The 22,200-nt window shown below is 48.3% G+C and overlaps 3 protein-coding genes across 4 annotated transcripts in view; 1 reads left to right on the top strand and 2 right to left on the bottom strand.

Annotated features, from left to right (window-relative positions):
- LOC130182471 (early growth response protein 1-like) overlaps positions 1–2,311 on the bottom strand; it is a 3,273-nt gene extending 962 nt beyond the window's left edge. The window contains exons 1-2 of the mRNA XM_056397451.1: positions 1,293–2,311; positions 1–646 (exon numbers count right to left, since the gene is read on the bottom strand). The exon at positions 1–646 is cut by the window's left edge and continues 962 nt beyond it. Coding sequence (XP_056253426.1) covers positions 1–646; positions 1,293–1,506 — 860 coding nt within the window. The 5' untranslated portion in view covers positions 1,507–2,311. The remainder of the gene's footprint in view (positions 647–1,292) is intronic.
- Positions 2,312–4,744: 2,433 nt separating this feature from the next.
- On the top strand, positions 4,745–5,747 carry LOC130182517 (heat shock protein beta-11-like). The gene has a single exon (XM_056397513.1). The coding sequence runs from the start codon at positions 4,847–4,849 to the stop codon at positions 5,498–5,500; it is 654 nt and encodes a 217-aa protein (XP_056253488.1). The 5' UTR covers positions 4,745–4,846; the 3' UTR covers positions 5,501–5,747.
- Positions 5,748–12,429: 6,682 nt separating this feature from the next.
- Positions 12,430–21,771, bottom strand: fam53c (family with sequence similarity 53 member C). 2 transcript variants are annotated; one of them, XM_056397466.1, is made up of 5 exons: positions 21,446–21,771; positions 16,424–16,796; positions 16,261–16,318; positions 15,015–16,036; positions 12,430–14,897 (listed from the first exon to the last, which is right to left on the bottom strand). In XM_056397466.1, the coding sequence occupies exons 3-5, from the start codon at positions 16,265–16,267 to the stop codon at positions 14,607–14,609; spliced, it is 1,320 nt and encodes a 439-aa protein (XP_056253441.1). In that variant the 5' UTR covers positions 16,268–16,318; positions 16,424–16,796; positions 21,446–21,771; the 3' UTR covers positions 12,430–14,606. The 2 variants fall into 2 exon arrangements, with proteins under 2 accessions (XP_056253441.1, XP_056253442.1); XM_056397467.1 differs by lacking the exon at positions 21,446–21,771 and adding an exon at positions 20,939–21,423.
- Between the last annotated feature and the right edge of the window lie 429 nt (positions 21,772–22,200).

Here is a 22,200-nt window from a genome sequence, read left to right as displayed (position 1 = left end):
TTGGTGAGCGGGGGCTGGTAGGCGGAGCCCTGAGGCGGGGTCTGGATCTGCGAGGAGAAGGCTTTGATGGTGGAGAGTGGCGTGAGCGGAGGCTGCGGCGGCGTGTTCAGACTCTGCGGCAGAACAGGCTTCTGGTCCTGAAGCAGCTCGGCGTCCTGCTGCTGAGACAGGAGGTAGTCCGGGATCATGGGCACCGCCAGGGGGGGCGGCTGGAGGCCGAGCCTGGAGGTGGGGGTGGGGTAGGCGGGAGGGGGGCCCTGAGGCTGGAAGGCCTGGGGCCCCGGCTGGGAGTCCGCAGGGGGGAGGAGGAGGTTGGAAGCGGTGGCGGTCGTGTATGTGGGCGTGGCAGAGAAGACTGAGGTGACGTCAGAGCCACAGCTGATCTGGGCGGAGCTGAAGCTCGGATGCGACAGCGACGATGATGATGATGTCACTGATGATGAAGAGCAGGAGAGGCTGCAGGGCGCAGGGGGAGGAGCCGCCATGCTCACCAACCCCGTGAACAGGCTGAGCAGAGGCTCAGCCCACAGGCCGCTGCCGCCGCCGCCACCGCCACAGGCCGACGGCTCAAAGGTGAAGCGGCCACTGTACGCCAGAGGGGTGAGGCGGGGGAGACTCTGCAGGTCCGGGATCTCCAACAAAGAGTCTGACAGAGAGAAGAAGAAGAACAGGTCAGGAAACAGAAAACAGCTGCTGGACCACACCTGACACACCTGACACACCTGACACACCTGACACAGCACGCTCGGAGCCGATCGGCTGCAGCGGCTCAGCTGACGGCAGGTTAAAGGTTACATCAGAGTTAATTTGACGCAAATCTCTGAGGCCAGTTACACAAACACCTGAAGTTAAGGTGTTCACTCTCGCACTGCAGCCCTCAGACTGGGACGTGGTGATGAATGAACTCGCTCAGCTGAGGACAAATTACACCTCAAGAGTAGAAAACTTCAGGTGTTTTGTGGGAGGAGCTTCTGGTTCCCTGTGATCTTACCTCATGATTCCACATTAATAGACTACTGATCTGTAAAGTTTGACTTCATCAGTCCACTAACGTCTCTCAGTCTGTGACGTCACTGCTCCGTCACTCTGCAGGTTTTGAGGCAGAAACTCTTTTTATCCGGATCATTAAATCTTTGATCCAGACGGAGCAAATCAATCAGCTGATCTTCTCGTTTCCTTATCGATAATTTAAGATGTTATTTTACTCATTAAAGTTTCTGTATATTTCACTTTCTGATGTTTAATGAACCGTCCCCCCCCCCCACCGTCCCACCGGCTGCCCCGCTCCTCACCTCCGTACTCCCCGGACTCTCCGCTCAGCAGTCCGGCTCCCTCCGCCGCCGACGCGGCCATCAGTGAGCCTCCGGCCGCGGCGCTCTGCAGCAGCATCTGCAGCTCCTCCAGCTTCGGGTACCCGTCCAGCGGGGACAGCGGCGGCGGGAAGCCGGCCAGCGGGTCAGAGATCTGCAGGGTGGACAGGAGCAGCTCCGCTTTGGTCGCTGCCATCTCTCCGGAGGAAGGAGAGGCGGAGGCAGGTGTGGAGCGCAGCCGCTCTTGGAGCTCCTGAGCACCGCGCTGTTCCCGCGGGGAGACCGAGCCGCTCTCCGCTACTGAGTCCCGCAGAGAGGCGCTCTGGCCGGGCTGACGTTGCTGCTGCTGCTGGGGGCTGTGATGCTCGGAGGAAGCCAATGCTGGAGGATCGACAGCTCCGGGGTCCCGGGTGGAGAAGTTTTAAATGGTTATTAGTGGCGGGAGAGAAGCTGCTGAATCATCAGGGACAGTGAAGAGCTCATGTTTATTTCCGGTTGGTGTTTTCACGTGTTGATGCTGATGAACTTGAACCGGAGCTCTGTCAGGTTCCTTCAATGAACATCCCGGCTTTATATAGACTCCTGCGTGACGTACATTCCCAAATATGGCACGGAGGAAGCCCATATTTGGTCAGAACGGGGAGCGCGCGGACCGGGCTGCACGCGGAAGCGCCGCTGCTCCCTGCGCTCTTTGTGCTGCGGTTTCTGGAGCGTGAACGATCCGGTACAGTCCAGACCTCAGCCCGGACGGTGGGTGTGGACCGAGAGCCGGGACCGCAGCCGGTAAACGGCAGACAGGGAGTACAGCCAGCCGCCATGGCCGGAAACCCCGCAGACACGTCACAGCTCCGATCCGTTTTTTTCAGGCTCTACGTCACATGGAGATCTTCCAGCGGCGTCATCACTTCCTAAGGCCTTATTTGGGTGGTTTCCTGTCAGACTGCTGACCCGGGACCCGCCTCCTCCTGCACATCGACTCAAAAACCAGAAACTAACGACACGCAGCTGCAGATCATTTAACAACACAGTCACAAAGTTGTTCACGAGCCTTGCATTAACTATAACCCCAGAAGCTTTATATAAACCCGAGCATGGAGACTAGATTATTGATCATATAATTATTGATGTATTCATGTGTTCATTGCTTTAATGTTGCAGGTTGTAAAGGTGAGGTTACAGTCCTGTACTTCTGGTATTTTCTAGTGTCTGTTCGGTTCTTATCTGTTCTTTACATTTCTATGAAGCACTTTTACTTTGAAGCGGCTTTTAGTGGAATGCATCTTCTTTTATTTTGAAAATTCCATGGAAGAGGATTTGGGCAACATTGTATTTTTTTTTTATTTTTAATTCTGACTTTAATCTCACGTCAAAGTTGTTCACATTGAAGCAGCTGGAGCTTTAATTCAAAATTTAAATAGCTTTTTAACATAATTGGTGTGCGTGAGTGCGTGCTTGTTTGTTATAATTAACCCAGACTTTCGTAGCCATGAACTAGCTTCATTTACAGCTAACAGCTAAAACATTAGCACTGACAACTAGCATGACGAATATCTACATAGACTCACAACAAACATGATATTAGTTTAAAGAGTTTATCTGCAGAGCTGTTACAAAAATACATTAAGTAAAAAAAGACTTTCTTACCTCAACATTAGTGTTTTTCCTCTAAAGCAGTCAGGGTCTGCCACAGGGAGCGACCTCCTCACCTGAGGAAGAAGGACTGACCTGAGCAGGTGTAGACTGAATCAGGTGACCCGCTCTCCCCTACATTATAATACTTCTGGATTTAAGTAAACACAGGGCTTGTAGTTGTAATGCAGTATTCATCCAGGTCCAGACAACACAAACACACAAACAGAGACTTTTAGGCTGTGGTTTCATTTATCCATTTATCCATTATCTAAACGAAAGACAAATACTACTAAATATTTTCTTTAGGACAAAAACGCGTTTCAGACAAAACGAATCTTTGGAGGATGCGGGCATCGATCCCGCTACTTCTCGCATGCTAAGCGAGCGCTCTACCATTTGAGCTAATCCCCCAACACGCCTGCAACAACGGCTCATCATATTTAAAGATAGATACTCAGACTGAGGCTGCAGGATATTGGTAACAATACAACACAACACAAAGGCACCTGACGCCTCCTGACAACTGATGTGATTGGCTGAAGATAGATCCAGGACAGATGTAATTGGATGGTGATTGAAGGGTGGGGGTGGGGGAGCGGGTTCACTGGAAAAACATGGAGGCAAAAAATAGAAACATCAGCGGTGAGTGGATTTTCCGAAACAGCTCAGTGTGACTTGCTAACATGCTAAAGCTGGAGGAGTGTGGATGATCCAGAGACAGGCAGCTGACATCATTTACAACATGAACCACAGCTTTTACTGAGCAAATCAACACAGTCATTCTTTAACTAGATAGTTAAAAACTAAACTGACTGATTAAAATTATTATTATGAGGTTTTTGATCTGTCCCTCGCTATGATTCTATGCTTCTAATTCAACAGGACTTTTAATTTGTAAAATGTAGGTAAACTGTTAAACTTTTCAGTTTTCTTTTTTTTTCTACAATGTGCTAAATATCACCTTCTAAGTTGTTTAAATGTTTGATTTGACACCTGGATCATTCAAATGGGAAAATTGATGGTGAATTTATTGCAAAAAAAAAAAACATTTCCTTGCCAGAAATATCAGCCATCTTGGAAATGGTGGCCATCTTCAATTTCTGAGTGGCTAACATGTTTTATCAACAAAGAAAAGGTTTGTCCTGAAATATGCTGCTGTGCTACTGACACGATGCTAACTACAGACGCTCTCACGCTCACGCCTTTTTTGTGTCTCTTATAATATAATATACAACTAAGATACAAAAGACCCTGCGTGGTCTATAGGAGGTGCTATCAAGGTGAACCAGGTGCTACACCTTGAATAAACCCCTTCACACAGTGAGGGGTCCGAGATGAACAAACAAAGAACAACAACACGACCACGTAGTTTAATCCTGTAAAGTGACTGACGAGTGTGTGTGTGTGTGTGTGTGTGTGTGTGTGTGTGTGTGTGGATCTGTATGAGTTTCTTGGTGAGGACCAGTTTGCGTTTTATACGTTGCGACTGAGGACGTTTTGGTCAGTTTGTGGGTTAAGACCTGGTTTTAGGGTTCAGGTTAGATACGGTGTCAGTGAGTGTCCTCAGAAAAATAGAAGTGCGAACATGTGTGTGTCTATTCACCTGCTTTATAAAGACCATGACAGAGTCCTGCAGCAGAAATAGGACAAAGCTGAGATGTGTCGGCATGTGGCAGCAGGCTGCAGAATACCAGCCGGGCTGCATTTAGACTGTGAGCGCACACACACACACACACACACACACACACACACACACAGGAATGCTGCTGGAACTTTCCGGGCAGGCTTGGTGTGTGTATATAAACAGCAGGGAGACAGGACATCAGACAGACAAACAGTCAGACTCAAGACCGAAGCAGCTGATCTGAAACCAGACCTCCAGACCACCAGAAACCACCATCAGGATGTTGTGTCCCAGCGTCTTCCAGCCGTCCCCCGTCACCATGAGGCCTTTCCTGGACCTGCACTGGCCCGTCCGCAGCTTGTGGCCCGAGACCCGGCCGCTTTTCTACCACATGGAGCAGGAGATGATCCGCCACATGCAGGAGATGAGGCAGAACATGGAGTTCATGGAGAGGCTGCACCAGAAGATCTTCGATGAGATCGACCAGCCCACGTCCTCCACGGGCGTCTTCAAGCCCATTAGCTTCCAGGACCTGGGGAGGGACAGCAGCAACTTCGCCCTCAGCCTGGACACGAAGGAGTTCTCCCCGGAGGAGCTGTCAGTCAAACAGGTGGGCAGGAAGCTGAGGGTGAGCGGCAGGACGGAGAAGAAGAAGGACGACGGGAAGGGTTCCTACTCATACAGGTGTCAGGAGTTCAGGCAGGAGTTCGACCTGCCCGAAGGCGTCGACCCCGAGACCGTCACCTGCTCGCTCATGGGAGGCCGGCTGCAGATCCAAGCGCCGCGGGAGAGAGCGTTGAATGATGGGAAGGAAAGGGTGGTCCCCATCAGCCTCACCTCAGCCCCAGCCATCACCTCCTCCTCTTGCTCCAGCGGGGGGCAGGAGGGGAGCAGCACCTCCTCCTCAGAGAGCACCCCTGCTGAGAAAAACTGAAGTGGAAACACACAGCGTGAACCATCTCATCTGTTCACCTATCTTTGTTCCAGTGTAGTTCTGTTGTGACGGAACGTGAAGCTGATGTTTTTATGATAAATGATCAGAGTCTGATCAACTGTGGACAGAGTGAACCATCTCAACTATTCTCCCATCTTTGTCTCTCTGACGGCCGGAGAACACGACGTTCTTTACATGCACTTTGATTTTTAAACAATTAAATGTTTATAATAAACAAATTATTTCATGTGATGTTTCAGGTTTGATTTATTTTGATCATGTGATGAAGACAGATGTTTCTGTCAGCTCATGTTTCCACCAGTCAGGGTGTTCAACTTTCGAAGGAAAAGCCCGTCTCCGATCACGAGTTTCACCAGAATTATTTGCTGGATTTGAAAAACCCTCCTCCAATGAAGAGCTGCACCGACACACAAGCGCACCTTTACGACCTTCGAGCTAATGTTAGCTTAGTTAGTGTGAAATTGTGTCATGAATACATTTTGAATTCTTGAGCTGCGTCCCCGTTCAGGCGCCTCATCCTTCGAGGGACGGTGGCCGAAGGCGGCGGTGTGACGTCACTGAACGGCCACAGTGCTAATGTTCAGAGCAGCAGGTCGCTTCGTTTCAGAGACTCAAACAGTAAAGAACCTTGTGGCTGCATCAGGTCGGTGATTATCGTGTTGTTCGGTCTGTAACAAGGTCAAATTCAAATTCAAATACTGTCCTTTTCAAGGACCATGATCCACCTGATGGATCCTTCATGGGTCCAACATATCCCAAGATTCATTGCGCTCCAGTGGTGAAGATAATATGTCGGCAAACACAGTGACTGAGTCTGAGGATCACACTGTTAAATGTCAGTATTGTGTTTCAGTTCAACAGCTAACGGTACAACTGTTAAAGCCAAGAGACTAAAACAAAAAGTTACCTGTTGTCAAGGTTGCTAGGCAACAGGAGACTCTGCGACAAAACAATAAGGGCGGGAACAGCTGCTGAGAAAGCTTAAAAACTCAAATGGTAATTATGACACAATTTCATACTAATGTCTGATAGGTTAAAATGAGGAAGAGAAAGGGTCAAAGGTCAACTTCACATACAAAAACAACTGGTTGGTAACTGTGAGGTGGTCGTTCTAGTTTCCTCAGTTTTTTGTTGTAACATGAAACTTTTTCACATAAAAACTTTTCTCACTTTTAAACAGCTTCAGACATCGTGACTAAAAATATCTTCTGCTGCGTTTCCTGATCTAAACAGTCCTTTAATATTAGAAAGTGTGCGACAAACATGATGATAATGAAGACAGGACGACAGTTTTCCCCTTTCTTTGTAAAATAATTCTCATTAAACTTAATTTATTCACAAACCGCTTTTCAAATTGCCATGTTGTTGTTTTTCTTTTAATCACATACAATAAAAAACATTTCTAAAAGACAAGAGATGTCCGAGTCTCTCCGCTAACTCTGTACACGACCGCTCCTCCGTCCTGAAGCTTCTTTTATTTTTTCAAACACGATGCGTTCATGGCGACGTCTCGCCGCTCAGACATCAGATTAGAAATATTAAGAAAAAACAGCAGAAAATAATGAACAGAAGGACTAAAAATTGAACAGCTACGGTACACATTTCCTTTTCTTCTCCATTAGTTTTGTCTTTTCCTTTTTTTTCTTTTTAACATTTTGATTTACAGAATAGTAGAATATGTTCAGTTAAGGCTTATGCTGAGTGTTATGGACCAATCAACAGAAACAAACCAACAAACCAGGAGGGTGGAGAGGGGTGTGTACAAGTGTGTTACAGGGACAGTGTGTGTGTGTGTGTGTGTGTGTGTGTGTGTGTGTGTGTGTGTGTGTGTGTGTGTGTGTGTGTGTCTTACAGGGACATTCTTTCTGGACTCGTGATAGTTTTTTAAATGTATTTTTTAATTTTAAATTATTTGGGGTGAATTGACCCTTTAATTTTTTCTGTGTCACCAAGTTAGAATTTGTAATTCACAGCACATGAAGCTAACAAGCTAGCTGATAGCAAACTTTGACCTTGCATTAAAGTAATTCAACATTTTGGCAGAAATTCGTGTGTGTACGGAGCTGGAGAGGACGTGATTAGCCTAGCTTAGCATCAGGACTGGAAACAGGAAGAAACAGCTGGACACCTTCCAACCCCTCTGAAGCTCAGTGATTAAACAGGACGTCTACAGCTACTGACAGTGGTGCTTAGAGCTAAATGCTAACATTAGCGTGCTAACACAATGGCGACACTAACATGCTAATATTCAGCAGGTGTAACGTTTACATGTCCATTACTTTATTATAGCCTGCTAGCATTAGCTAATTAGCAGTAAACAAAAAGTCCAGCCGAGGCTGATCATAAACCAAAGTGCTGGACAAATTAAAATGTCACCTGATGGTGGCGCTGGAGGAGAAGTAAGAGGATGACCAAAGTTTATACAGTTCAACCTGAGCATCTGAACCACATTATAGTTGCAGGTAAACAAGGTGCCATCACTGCAATGCCATCTCACCTGTGGAGCTTTGCAGTAACACAGTGACGTACGTGAAGGAGTCTCATCACTTTAGTTCAATAGGTGCTATCAAATCTGTGCTCAGGTTAGTTCAGCAGATAACTGCAGTAATCCTACAAATGTAGATACAAGCACCAAAGCTGGTATTTTTAATTTGGCCATTAATTTGAAAAATCCCATTAGCCAGTTGAAATTTCAAGATGGCCATCATTTCTGGCATAGAAAAAATAGAAAATTTTACCCACAAGACAGATTTCAATGATTTTGTAATTTGATCGTTTGTTTTAAAAGATGAAGACGTCAAATCCTCAACTCAGAGCTTCATTTCTGTAATTTATAACATGTAACAATTCTGAACAACACACAATGCATTTGTACCATTTCTTATGATTGATGAACCAAAGGTTCTGTGAGAGTCTACAGTTTACTTGTCTTAGCATTAGCTAACTCACTAGCACTGGGTTAGTTAGCTATTTTGTGAGAAATATTTTTACTTAAATATACTTTCATTTTACACGTTGTACTAAATTTCACCTTCTAAGATGTTAAAATGTTCGATTTAACACCTGGATTATTCATGAGAAAATAGTGGATGAACTTATTGCAGAAAAATAACATTTTCTTGCCACGTTTTGTCAAAAGAGTAAAACCCAAGCAGGATTTTTGCCAAGTTTAGTATTTGTATCTACATTTGAAAGATTTCACTGAAACATACAGTTAGCAGCTATTTAGTGTTTAGATATGTTCTCATGTATTGATTAAAGTAAGATCACATTCACAGTGTTAGAATAATTAGAGCAGGAAAACAAAACTTATTCCGAGGTGGTTAGCCTTGTTAGCTCTACTGCTAACCTTGTAGTCAGCCTAATTTAGCTTATATTGTTGTGAAACCAGATCCAAGACATACAGCTTCTGTAAAATGAGCTCAGCAGATTGTTTTTAGATTACAAATCCGCTGCTGAAGAGAACATAAAGCTGTGTCACACCTCACCTGCCAAAATGTTTCAGACATTATGCTACGCTAGGCTAATCATCGCATCCTGACTCCAGCTTCTATACATTAACATAAACATAAACTAAATGTTGAACTGTTCCTTTAAGAATAAATGAGCGTCAGCAGCAGGATGTTTTCACACGTTTTCCCAACAGGACATGAGACAAAAAAAACAAAAAAAAAAACACAACCTGAAACTCACAGCTCCCACACACACACACACACACACACACACACACACACACACACACACACACACACACACAACCTCATCTCCTATGAAGGGAATTTGTTGCTGTTTAAACACGTGTTTGAAATTTTAACTGTGAAGTTTCCACAATGACAATAATCCGTCACAGTCAATGTTCCTCTGTGGTGTGTTCAGGGACATTTCGACATGATGTAAAATACACAGTACTATTTTCAAACTTGATCGTTTTCTATAATGTTACTAGGTGGACAGGGGACACTGTGTCAGTCTATGTGTGTTAGGGGGACTTTGTGTCTGTCTATGTGTGTTACAGGGACACTGTGTCAGTCTATGTGTGTTAGGGGGACTTTGTGTCTGTCTGTGTGTGTTACAGGGACATTGTGTTTGTTTATCCGTGTAACGGGGACATTGTGTATGTGTGTGTTATGGGAAAACTGTCTCGATATGTTTTGTAATGTTCCTTCTTACTTGATTGTCTTGTGGGTTTGAGTCCCTGACATCGCTCTCTGACACTTTTTCAGCAGCTATCGACACTGACGTGTCACTACGGAAACGTCTGAATCATCACGTGACAATAACACACTAAAACCTCTGACTGTGATGGATTATCTGTAGGTGCAGAAACAAAATGGCCGACTGAAAAGCGATGTGATTTGAAATGATCAGCAGGAATGTGAAGTATGACTCTCAGTACAAAATATCAAATACGTAAAACAAGCCATATGGTCCTTTGTGCAGCAGTGCAGCTGTCAACAGCACAGACACTCAGTGACGCTGTGACGCTGTCAAATGTTCACAGACCTTAAACGTGCAGGTTTGTTCTTTTTCTGTGGCTTTCAAGTGAAAATTGGAGGGAAAAAAAAAATCCCACTGTAACTTGCAGCTGTTTTCATTTCACTTCTCCACCACATTCACACCTCGTGGTTCTGTGCATCCTCAGCATCAAGATCAGATCCAGATTGGGTAAAAACGATTTAAACACTTCTGTAAACACATTATGAAAACTGTCAAACACTGGACATCTGTTCAGATTCATAATCTTATTGATTTCTCTTTGATCATATTTCAGCTGTTTCACACTGGGTGTTGTTTTCTTTGTAGAACATTTTTCAAAGAAGTGGAACGATTGTAACGATGATGGAGGAATCATCTCAGCTCAGGCGTCTACCTGACCAGACTGACTGGTGGGCGCAGACTAATTTAACAATCAGGCAACATTTCTGTTGGATCTGCTGTTGTGTGACGTTTAGCTCAAGGTCCCTACGTCTGATTAACCACCTGAACAATACGGTCAGAAGGTGAGTAGGTCATTCAGTCTGGAGCTGTTTTAATTACCTCATCTCATCACGTCTTCTTCTTATGCAGTGGTTTAATAGCAACGAACCAACTGCTAATAATCACACAGCAGCAGTGGATCTGAATGTGCCATAAATTGCTTTTTAAAATTAGTGTTAATGTGGATCACATTTATTAGATTTACTACAATCTGGATTCAATCTGGACACAAGTCACATGACCACCAGAGGGATTCAAGATGTCAGTGCCAAGACTCCTTCAGGAAAACACACACACACACACACACACACACACACCACACACACACACACACACACACACACACACACACACACACACACACAACCTCATCTCCTATGAAGGGAATTTGTTGCTGTTTAAACACGTGTTTGAAATTTTAACTGTGAAGTTTCCACAATGACAATAATCCGTCACAGTCAATGTTCCTCTGTGGTGTGTTCAGGGACATTTCGACATGATGTAAAATACACAGTACTATTTTCAAACTTGATCGTTTTCTATAATGTTACTAGGTGGACAGGGGACACTGTGTCAGTCTATGTGTGTTAGGGGGACTTTGTGTCTGTCTATGTGTGTTACAGGGACACTGTGTCAGTCTATGTGTGTTAGGGGGACTTTGTGTCTGTCTGTGTGTGTTACAGGGACATTGTGTTTGTTTATCCGTGTAACGGGGACATTGTGTATGTGTGTGTTATGGGAAAACTGTCTCGATATGTTTTGTAATGTTCCTTCTTACTTGATTGTCTTGTGGGTTTGAGTCCCTGACATCGCTCTCTGACACTTTTTCAGCAGCTATCGACACTGACGTGTCACTACGGAAACGTCTGAATCATCACGTGACAATAACACACTAAAACCTCTGACTGTGATGGATTATCTGTAGGTGCAGAAACAAAATGGCCGACTGAAAAGCGATGTGATTTGAAATGATCAGCAGGAATGTGAAGTATGACTCTCAGTACAAAATATCAAATACGTAAAACAAGCCATATGGTCCTTTGTGCAGCAGTGCAGCTGTCAACAGCACAGACACTCAGTGACGCTGTGACGCTGTCAAATGTTCACAGACCTTAAACGTGCAGGTTTGTTCTTTTTCTGTGGCTTTCAAGTGAAAATTGGAGGGAAAAAAAATCCCACTGTAACTTGCAGCTGTTTTCATTTCACTTCTCCACATTCACACCTCGTGGTTCTGTGCATCCTCAGCATCAAGATCAGATCCAGATTGGGTAAAAACGATTTAAACACTTCTGTAAACACATTATGAAAACTGTCAAACACTGGACATCTGTTCAGATTCATAATCTTATTGATTTCTCTTTGATCATATTTCAGCTGTTTCACACTGGGTGTTGTTTTCTTTGTAGAACATTTTTCAAAGAAGTGGAACGATTGTAACGATGATGGAGGAATCATCTCAGCTCAGGCGTCTACCTGACCAGACTGACTGGTGGGCGCAGACTAATTTAACAATCAGGCAACATTTCTGTTGGATCTGCTGTTGTGTGACGTTTAGCTCAAGGTCCCTACGTCTGATTAACCACCTGAACAATACGGTCAGAAGGTGAGTAGGTCATTCAGTCTGGAGCTGTTTTAATTACCTCATCTCATCACGTCTTCTTCTTATGCAGTGGTTTAATAGCAACGAACCAACTGCTAATAATCACACAGCAGCAGTGGATCTGAATGTGCCATAAATTGCTTTTTAAAATTAGTGTTAATGTGGATCACATTTATTAGATTTACTACAATCTGGATTCAATCTGGACACAAGTCACATGACCACCAGAGGGATTCAAGATGTCAGTGCCAAGACTCCTTCAGGAAAACACACACACACACACACACACACACACACACACACACACACACACACACACACACACCACACACACACACACACACACACACACACACACACACACACACACACACACACACACACACGGTGAGTATTTGTAGTGTAGTTCAGTGACAGGTGTGTGACAGGAATGTGTGAACACTCTAGTGAACAACAGCATCAGTGGCTACCTGCCCTCAGTGGAGCCTGATGGGATGACGCCACAAAACACCAGCAAACCTGAACGCATCACAACGCCAAGGTCACATGACAGTTAGTGTTTACACAGGTGTGTGTGTGGGGTTTATCAGCAGCCGTGATGGGTGTGTTTCAGTGTATATTTATTTTTATAAATAAATTTGTGCCAGTGAAAGATAATTGATTCTGGTCAGAGGCTTTGTCAATATCATGATCAATACCGTTGCAACGCCTCCATACTGTTTATAGATCCTTTAGTAAAGGATTTAAAATCAATATTTAACTTGAACGTCTCTGTTCAAGGGATTCATTTCATCAGTTGGTCTCTTACTGATCACTGATCAATACTCAATATAAGCAGCTTTACCTGTGAACATTTCACGATTTCTTTTGTATTTCCTGCTTTCAACAAAAGAGGCAGAAATCTAAGAGACAAATAGTCAGTGCGTTATCTGCAGTAGATTCAGTTTTGAGGAGCAGGAGGAGGAGCACACCTGTACAGGAGCAAAGATATGAGCTGCTTCACCGTCGCCATCTTGGCAATGCCTGACTCCGCCCCTAACTCCCAGCTAATTCAACAACGGTCAAAGAGGAGGGGCCTGTGGAGCCAGTTTGAGTCAAACATAAGCTCCCCCACCTGTCAATCAAAGAGACCACGCCCTCAATCCTCCATAACTGTAGTCCTTAATAAAATGTAAACAGGTGAGTTATATAAACAGGTGAGTTATATAAACAAGTGTCATGAAGGAGGAAATTAGCTCCAGAGACCAGAACAGTTTCTGTACCAGGCTGTAAACATGTTTATTTCTGCTGTAAAGTTGGACATTTTAACATGGGAGTCTATGGGGACGGACTCACTGTTGGAGCCAGACTCTAGTGGCCGTTAGAGGAACTGCAGCTGCTGGTTCTTTGTGTTGATGCTTTGTTTTGAATAATTTTGCCTCTTTATCTGCGTCAAACAGACCTTTACTTTGAAACTACAGTTTGTGACCGTATTCCTACGCACAAGTGCACCTAGCTTAGCTTGTCTGACTCAAACAGCTGATCTGCAGAGTAATACAGTGCACTTGTGCGTAGGAATACGGTTGTTCAGCGGTTCACAAACTGTAGTTTCAAAGTAAAGGTCTCTTTGACGCAGATAAAGAGGCAAAATTATTCAAAATAAAGCTTCGACTGATATTAGCTATTTTTTTTTTTTTAAGTGGTTAAAACTTCTGCTGACTCCGCCCACAGATGCTCATCACTCTGCTCCTGTACAGGTGTGCTCCTCCTCCTGCTCCTCTAAACTGAATCTACTGCAGGTAACACACTGAGTAAGGATCTGAGCATCAGAAAACCCACGTCACCTGAACTACACCTTTAAGATGAAGGGAAATGTGTTTTCTGATTGGGTGAACTGGCCCTTTAAATCCTGACGGCACACTGGTGTTGGTGTGTGTTGTGGTGCAGGCTCTGACAGGCGTGGTGATGATGCGTCAGGTAGGTGTTCCCATGGCGACAACCTCATCAGACCGTGTGTGTTACAGAGACTCAGCCGCGGTGAGCTGGAAGACACCTGGACGCCGAGAGGCCAGGACGCTGGGGGACACCTGGACCGTCTGAGTCCAGTCACAGCTACATCTGGTCTCCGGGGACCTGAACGGCGGCTTGTTGAACTCGTCAAACTTGGAGTGGTGGTGTCAGAGGTCAGAGGTCAGTGAAGGTCAGATGCAGGACTGGGACTCAGAGTGTCCAGGTCTCGTCTTGTTGACGGCGTCCAGACTTACTCTCAGAGACCCTCAGCAGGAGGATCCACGTGTCACCACGGCGACGAGGCTCTGACAGCGGTAGTCACATCATCACTGTCGTCGGTCGGCTTCCTTTACCCCAGCTCATCCAATGAGAGAAGGTGTTGTTCCTGAGAGCCTTGCTGATTGGTGGCAAGGAGGCGCAGAGTGTTGACGACGGTGGACCAGGAAGGGGTTCAGATCCTTTCAAAATAAAACCAAATTAAAAAACCGAAACAGAGAACAGCCTTCATTTACAAATACGTCAGTTTTCTTCTATTAAGTTCAAGTCCAGTTCTGTACAGTCCCTCTCAAACACCGCCTGCTGCGCCGCCTCACGCTCATCCGCTTCCTCCTCCCCGTCGTCGTCGTCGTCCTCGCGGCACTCCTCATCGCTCTCGCTCAGCGGCCCGATGCTGCTCCTGCCCAGACACTCGGCCGGAGAGCAGGAGCCCCGGAAATCGCCCATGAAGGGTTCCATGCCCATGCAGACATCCCCGCCACAGGCCAGCCTGCCGCCACCGCGCTCCAGACACTGCGGGTCGATGCTGCGCGTCTGTGGGATGACAGGAAGAGGGTCAGCAACAATCATGTCGTTAATGAACCTTTAATCATTGATCAGAGATATCTGAACCTGAGACCTGGTGTCCTAGGACGTGCGTTTCCTGTTTACCTGAGTCATCTTGGTGAAGTCGAGGACGGGGCGGGCGCAGGGGCGGTCGGGGTCTCGGCGTCTCTTCAGACCTGGTTTGAGCAGCAGCAGGTCGCAGGGCTGCGAGTGGCAGCGCGGCAGCTGCGGTGGCAAGCTGCGCCGCAGAGACGACGGTGTGCTGCAGGCCGAGGAGGGCGAGGCGGGCACCGGGCCCCCTGCGGCTGCTCCGGCGGCAGCCGAGCAGCCCGGTGGAGGCGCAGCCGCCGCCACTTGGCTTGGCACGGGAGGCGGAGGCAGGAAGGTGGAGGCTGCCGAGTCTCTGATGAGCACGGGGGAGAGAGAGAAACGCCTCTGAGGAGGGGGAGGCGGGTGGAGGGGAGAGGGTGAGGAGGAGCAGGAGGAAGGGGAGGGGAAGAAGCAGCAGCAGGCTCCTCCCCCTGCAGCAGCCTCGCTGGGGTCCCAGGGGAAACTCCAGGGCAGTGGCGAGTCCGGAGACAGCGCCAGGCTGAAGAAGGTGGGGCTGGACGAGGAGTGCAGCGACGAGTTCAGAGAGGAGCTGGGGGCGCGGAGAGGACAGGCTCCTCCCCCCGCTGCACCTGCCCCTATACCCCCTCCCCCCACCCCTGCCCCCCCACCTGTTACACCTCCCCCAGCTCCCCCGTGGCACTGCTGGCGACTGACGGGAGTCCAGACCCGTGAAGCGCTGGGCCGCCAGGTGTAGCGGCAACGCGACAGGTCCTCCGGCACAGACAGCGAACGGCAGTGGCGTTTGGGGGGCGGGGGAGGAGGCGGAGGGGGGCCGGGGCCAGGGGGTGCCGCCGCTGCCGCCGCTCTGGGAAGGGACAGCTCCGACGCTGAGGTGCTGGGCGCCAGGGGCCGGTGCTGCTGCGGCTGAGAGGGGGCCCCGTCCAGGGGGTCGCCTCCCTCCTGCAGGTGAGCATCTGGGGGCACCAGGGGCACGGGGCCGGGGGGGAAACTAGAGCTCAGTAACCCCCCCTGCAGGCCGGACTTGGAGGGAGGGCAGAGCTGCCAGTAGCTGCTCTCTGAGGACACACACACGCACACGCACACGCAAACACACACACACACACACACACACACACACACACACAGGTCAGACATCACATGACTCCGTTTTGAGGTTGTTTTTCTTCTTCTGTGAAACTATAATGATTAACTGTAACTCCCCCTCTCTTCACTGCTGAATTGCATGATTGGAAATGTAGTACCCAGTGTCAGAGATCTCAGGTAACAACAGGTAACTCACCAGGCATCAAGCCATCTGGGGGCCAGCACTCTGCGAGGGTTTTCGGGTCCAGCAGGGACTGAGAGACAGAGACACAGAGACAGGTTCAACAGCACGTCCACTAACAGGTGGATACATCACATGTATCAGGTGAGACTCAGGTGAGGCTGCAGGTGTCACTCACCAGGTAGAAGTCCCCCGGCTGAGCAGGGTCGCCTTCCAGAGTCTGCTTCCTCAGGCTCTCCACCAGCAGCGTGACCACAGCATGGTGGCAGGGGACAGGGGGGCCGAGGGTGGGGGTGCGAAAGAGAGGCGGCGAGGAGACAGGTAGAGGAGGGGGAGAGAACGGGGAGGAGAGGGGAGGAGGATGAGGAGGAGGCGGGAGGGGAGAGCCACGCCCGTCTGTGTGTCCGTCCGTTTGGTCCGTCGCAGGAGGAGGGGAGGGGGGAGGGGTGGGGTGGTTGAGACTCCTCCTCCTCCTTACCAACTCAGGGCCAGGTAGCCCCACCCACTCTCACAAGGACATTGTCAGTCAGCTGTTGCCCCTGGCAACGCACCTGGAGAGGAGGGAGAGATAGGATCATTAACAGAGTCCGACCATCAGACTGGACCCAGAGTCCAGAACCCAGACCGGTCCAGTCCACTGTGGGGTCGGACCAGGTGAGATCTTGGACTCATCACATATTTGGCATCTTTGCATGAAAAATTATTGAAACAAAAAATTGATTATCAAAATCATTGATTAATTTTCATCTGATCGACTTGAATCACAAGAAATCAGAGTAGCAGAGGAACCATCACTCTGACCAGTCCTGGTCTCAGCCGGTGAGTTCCCAGGTCGTCACTGTTCAACTTCTCACATGTGATAATATAAATGTATAATATGAAAATAAAAAGTAAATATAAAATATGATATGAATTATATCTTGTTGGTTTTAGTTTTCAGGTCAAACCCTGAAGAAGTGATCAAGGCTCATCTTCTTCAGCTCATATTCTCATGTTCCAAGACAACATGACCACCGATCAGTGACCACACAGTGAACCTGGGGCCCCTGGGGGCCTTTAGGAGCCTGTTGGTGCCTGTATGAGCCTGTGGGAGCATGTAGGGGCCTTTAGGAGCCCCTGGGGGACTGTATGAGCCCGTAGAGGCCTGTAGGGGCCTGTAGAGGCTTGTAGGAGCCTGTATGAGCCTGTAGGCACCTGTAGGGGCCTGTATGAGCCCGTAGAGGCCTGTAGGGGCCTGTAGACACCTGTAGGAGCCTGTAGGCACCTATAGGGACCTGTATGAGCCTGTAGGAGCATGTAGGCACCTGTAGGGGCCTGTATGAGCCCGTAGAGGCCTGTAGGGGCCTGTAGGCACCTGTAGGAGCCTGTAGGCACCTATAGGGACCTGTATGAGCCTGTAGGAGCATGTAGGCACCTGTAGGGGCCTGTAGGAGCCTGTAGGAGCCTGTAGGCACCTGTATGAGCCTGTAGGAGCATGTAGGCACCTGTAGGGGCCTGTATGAGCCCGTAGAGGCCTGTAGGGGCCTGTAGGAGCCTGTAGGCACCTGTATGAGCCTGTAGGCACCTGTAGAGGCCTGTAAGAGCCCGTAGAGGCCTGTAGGGGCCTGTAGGAGCCTGTAGGCACCTGTAGAGGCCTGTAAGAGTCCGTAGGGGCCTGTAGGGGCCTGTAAGGGCCTGTATGAGCCCGTAGGGGCCTGTAGGAGCCTGTATGAGCCCGTAGAGGCCTGTAGGGGCCTGTAGGAGCCTGTAGGCACCTGTAGAGGCCTGTAAGAGCCCGTAGGGGCCTGTAGGAGCCTGTAAGGGCCTGTATGAGCCCGTAGGGGCCTGTAGGAGCCTGTATGAGCCCGTAGAGGCCTGTAGGGGCCTGTAAGCACCTGTATGATCCTGTAGGAGCCTGTAGAGGCCTGTAAGCACCTGTATGATCCTGTAGGAGCCTGTAGGCACCTGTAGAGGCCTGTAAGAGCCTGTATGAGCCTGTAGGCACATGTACGAGCCCGTGGGGGCCTGTAGGGGCCTTTTGCTAACAGCTAACGTTAGCTCACTATTTACAGGAAATCTTCTTCTCTGCTCTAAAACGGTAGTTACCAATGGCTGCAGTGCAAGTTCCTATGTAGGCTACTGTTTTAGAGTGTCACAGTAAAAGTACTTCCTGTCTCCTGTGACTGATCTCTGATCAGATCATTGATCCTGAGTCATGTGACTGTTGTAGCTGTTTTAACTACGCCATTTACACTTATTTCAGTCCACTGATTACCAACCTAGGGGTCGGGCCCCTCCAAAGGGCCACCAAGTAGATCTAAGGGGTCGTCACATGATTCATGGGAAAGAAGAAGAAACAGAGTTCAGACTCACTGATCTGGATTCAGTTTCTTTTGGTGAAACATTGATTATTGAAAAGTTATTGAACTGACACATCTGAGACGTTTAGAGGAGAAATGTTTGAGCTCTGGTACCAGCTCACCTCTGCTGAGGTGACACCAAACACCGCAGGCTGCTGATTGATCCTGAAGTCACGTGACCCTGGTGTTGAAGTCATGTGACCCTGGTGTTGAAGTCATGTGACCCTGGTGGTGAAGTCATGTGACCCTGGTGTTGAAGTCATGTGACCCTGGTGGTGAAGTCATGTGACCCTGGTGTTGAAGTCATGTGATCGTGGTGGTGCAGTCACATGACCCTGGTGTTGAAGTCATGTGACAATGGTGGTGAAGTCATGTGACCCTGGTGGTGAAGTCATGTGATCGTGGTGGTGAAGTCATGTGACCCTGGTGTTGAAGTCATGTGACCGTGGTGGTGAAGTCACGTGACCCTGGTGTAGCTGGTTTATAGTCTAACATTAGCTGTTTACTTCTGCTGGTTGTATTGAGGCTTCAAACATCACAGATATTCATTAGTGAAGATGACCCTGCTGAATTAAACCTGTCAGGATCAGAAATGATTTTCTCTAATAATCCAGAACACAATGGAGAAATCCCATTGGCTTTTAATGGAGGGAACCAGGGTGACGCTAACTTCAGGGTTGGACTGTAAAAATATGACATCCCTGTGGCACTCTGTTGAGGACCAGGGGCCAGTTGCACAAAACACCTTAGTTAAGATGTCCATGTAAGTCTGAGTTAAGATTTCCTTAAAATAAAAAAGTTGCACAAAACACCCTTAAATCTTCTTGAGGTTTCCTTGAAATGTTCACTTAAGTATTTAAGGTTTTCTACTCGTCTTAGTCTTAAACTTAAGGAATCATTTAAAGTCAGCCTCTGACTCTATCTTAACTCCAACATGGCTGGGTCAAAGGTGATAAATTAGGAAATTAAATGCCTCCCAGAGAGACACCGTTTGGAAACAATGAGGTCACACCCACAGTCTCTCCTGATTGGCTCTCATCAGCTACAAGCGGTGAATACAACATGATAACGAAAGACAGTGTCACTGACCTTGTTGTCTTTGCTAGAAGCTGCTGTTCACTGACATTCTTTGTTTTAATGCTTCAACTGTCTCTGCTGTTCCTCCTTCAGAGGAGACAATCTACTTCCTGTTTACACCGGCTCGCACATGCTCAGTGTGGTGAATGGTCATGTATGTATGCGTTTTCAGATGTGTTAGTCTGGACGGAGATCGATTTAGTTCGAAAACGCCATTTTAAAATGAAAACGTGGCCATGTGGACGGAGCCTACAACACAACCCTAGAGTTTTCAGACTAAATCAGGTCCAGCAGCATCTCCTAAAGTCTCTGTTCTCAGGGCTCGAAAACTCTGGAGTCGTGTGGACGGAGGAGGAAACGTAGGAAAAGAGATGAGTTTTAACATGAAGACGTAGAAGTGTGGACGCAGCCTGAGGAACAGAGTGATCAGCTATGTCTGACGCTATTTTTGATAAATATTGGACAGTTTTACCTCAAACATTATTTGACTGAGACGTTTAGAGAAATGTCTGACATCTGACACTGGGCCTCAACCGGTGCTGCTGTTCTCAAGGCTGTGTGTTGTATTTTATAAGATTATCATGGTCTTTTTAACAAAATGTTAATCTGGAATATTCACTAGAATCTCCAGCTGTCAGAGCAGATGTATAGGAGCAGACAATGGGATCACTAAATACCTCACCACTTGAGTAAATGTACTTCATTACTCTGCTGATGAGAGGATTTTGGCTCCTGGAAGAACCGAGGTCAGGGGCCACAGACAGGAGGGACCCGGCTGTGAGTCTGTCATTTTGATGCATTAAATCAGGATACAGGTTCACGCTGGTCCCGGGAAACACGTGGGTTGTTGTGGTGAAATAATGGCTCTTGGTGTGGGGTGATGACGGCCGGTCCGGGGCAGCGGAGGCCTCGGCGCAGCCTGAGCCGAGCCGCCTCTGCCGGACTCACTGAGGCCGCTGGGCATCTCCGGCTGCTGCTAGCTGGTGGCTAACAGATCCTATTGTTTTCAATGGGGGATGCTAACACGCCAGTGTAGCAGTCTCCCCGCTTCAGTGCAGAATACATGTGGGAATGTCACGATGAAATTCTGACACAAACTCAGTGTAGAAAAATAAAATAATCCAGATGTGGAGGTTTGTGGCGGCCGGATGGATCACCGGGCTAGCTGCCGTTACCGAGCATCCCGACCAGTTAGCTCGTTATAAATAATATGTCATCTTGTTATTACTGTCAAGGTCGGCACAATAAATTCAGCCATCTTGCTCGCTGAAACAAACCTGCGGACTGAATATGTGCCTCCTCCGCAGCCCCACAGGCTCCCGGGGCTCAGGCCGGTCCGCTCCGCGGGTCTGCGGGGCTAACTGGCAGCTACACCGGCCGCCTGGCTCCATCCAGCAGCAGCAGCAGCAGCAGCTAACGGCGGCTAGCAGCAGCTAGCGGACCTGCTAGCAGCGTTAGCCGCGCAGGTTTCACAAACAAACCCCGAACATCAGAGGGGCCGTCCGGGCTCATCGTCCCTCCTCCAGCCCCCCGCTCACACACTGTATCCCCGAAAGAACACGAGCGCCACACAGGCCGAGTCACACCAGAACCAGCACCGGCAGATAAACACAGTGACACCGGTGGGGACAGTAAGGTCTGGCCGGCCTGTGAGCGGCGTGTGCGGGGGGAAACACGGCGGGATGCTGCGGGATGGATGAGCCCGGAGCAGCTAGCTACCACAGACAGGGAGGCAGCGAACAAGCGGTCATTTTTACTCACTGTTTACCGGGCGGCGGGCTTACCTTGCCGGACAGCAGGCTGGAGCGGCTCCGGTGGGTGCAGCGGGCTGGCAGACAGCGGCGGTGCTCGGTGTATTGACCCAGTAACGTTATTATTAAAGAGCAGAACGCGCCGCTCCGCCTGCCGCCGCCGAAACCTCCACAATGAATTAAAGTGTGGATGTAGGCGCGTACCGCGGGCTCCGCAGGGTCCGGGACGAACCGAAGCCTCGGCCGTAATCAACGTCCAGTGTCTCCTAATGATTAAAACATAATAATAACGGATCTGCGCGCACACGCCCGTGAGCGGTGGGCATTCATAAATAACATTTACGGTGCCAGGCAGGAGGAGGAGGGGCGGGGCTACACCTCAGCGCCGCTCCAGCACCTGCCGTTTATTTACACTGGATCTTATTCTGTCACATCTCCAGCCGCGGGAACAGACGCTTATTACAGCGGGAATATCACATTAATACACAGACAACAGCAAGTGTGAGAATTAAGCTCTAAAACCGCAGGGGGTGATGGGAGATGTAGTTTATAGTCCGGCCACAGCAGCTTGTTTACAGCAGCAGCGCCAGTTCATCTCTGCTGGTTTCTGTTATTTCATGTGCAGACGGTTAGATGGCGTGTGTGTGTGTGCGCGCGTGTGTGTGTGTGTGTGTGCGTGTGATCAGTGCAGTTTAAAGGACAAACACACAGAAACACATCAGCTCACTGTGACGCGGTCAGACTGCAGTAGCAGCACCGTGTGGACGGAGGAGACACCTTCATCCTCT

This window comes from Seriola aureovittata, chromosome 15 (assembly GCF_021018895.1).
Source record: "Seriola aureovittata isolate HTS-2021-v1 ecotype China chromosome 15, ASM2101889v1, whole genome shotgun sequence".
Classification (NCBI taxonomy): Eukaryota; Metazoa; Chordata; class Actinopteri; order Carangiformes; family Carangidae; genus Seriola; species Seriola aureovittata.
The sequence above is the reverse complement of the archived record's forward strand: the minus strand, read 5'-3'. Positions and strand labels throughout refer to the sequence as shown.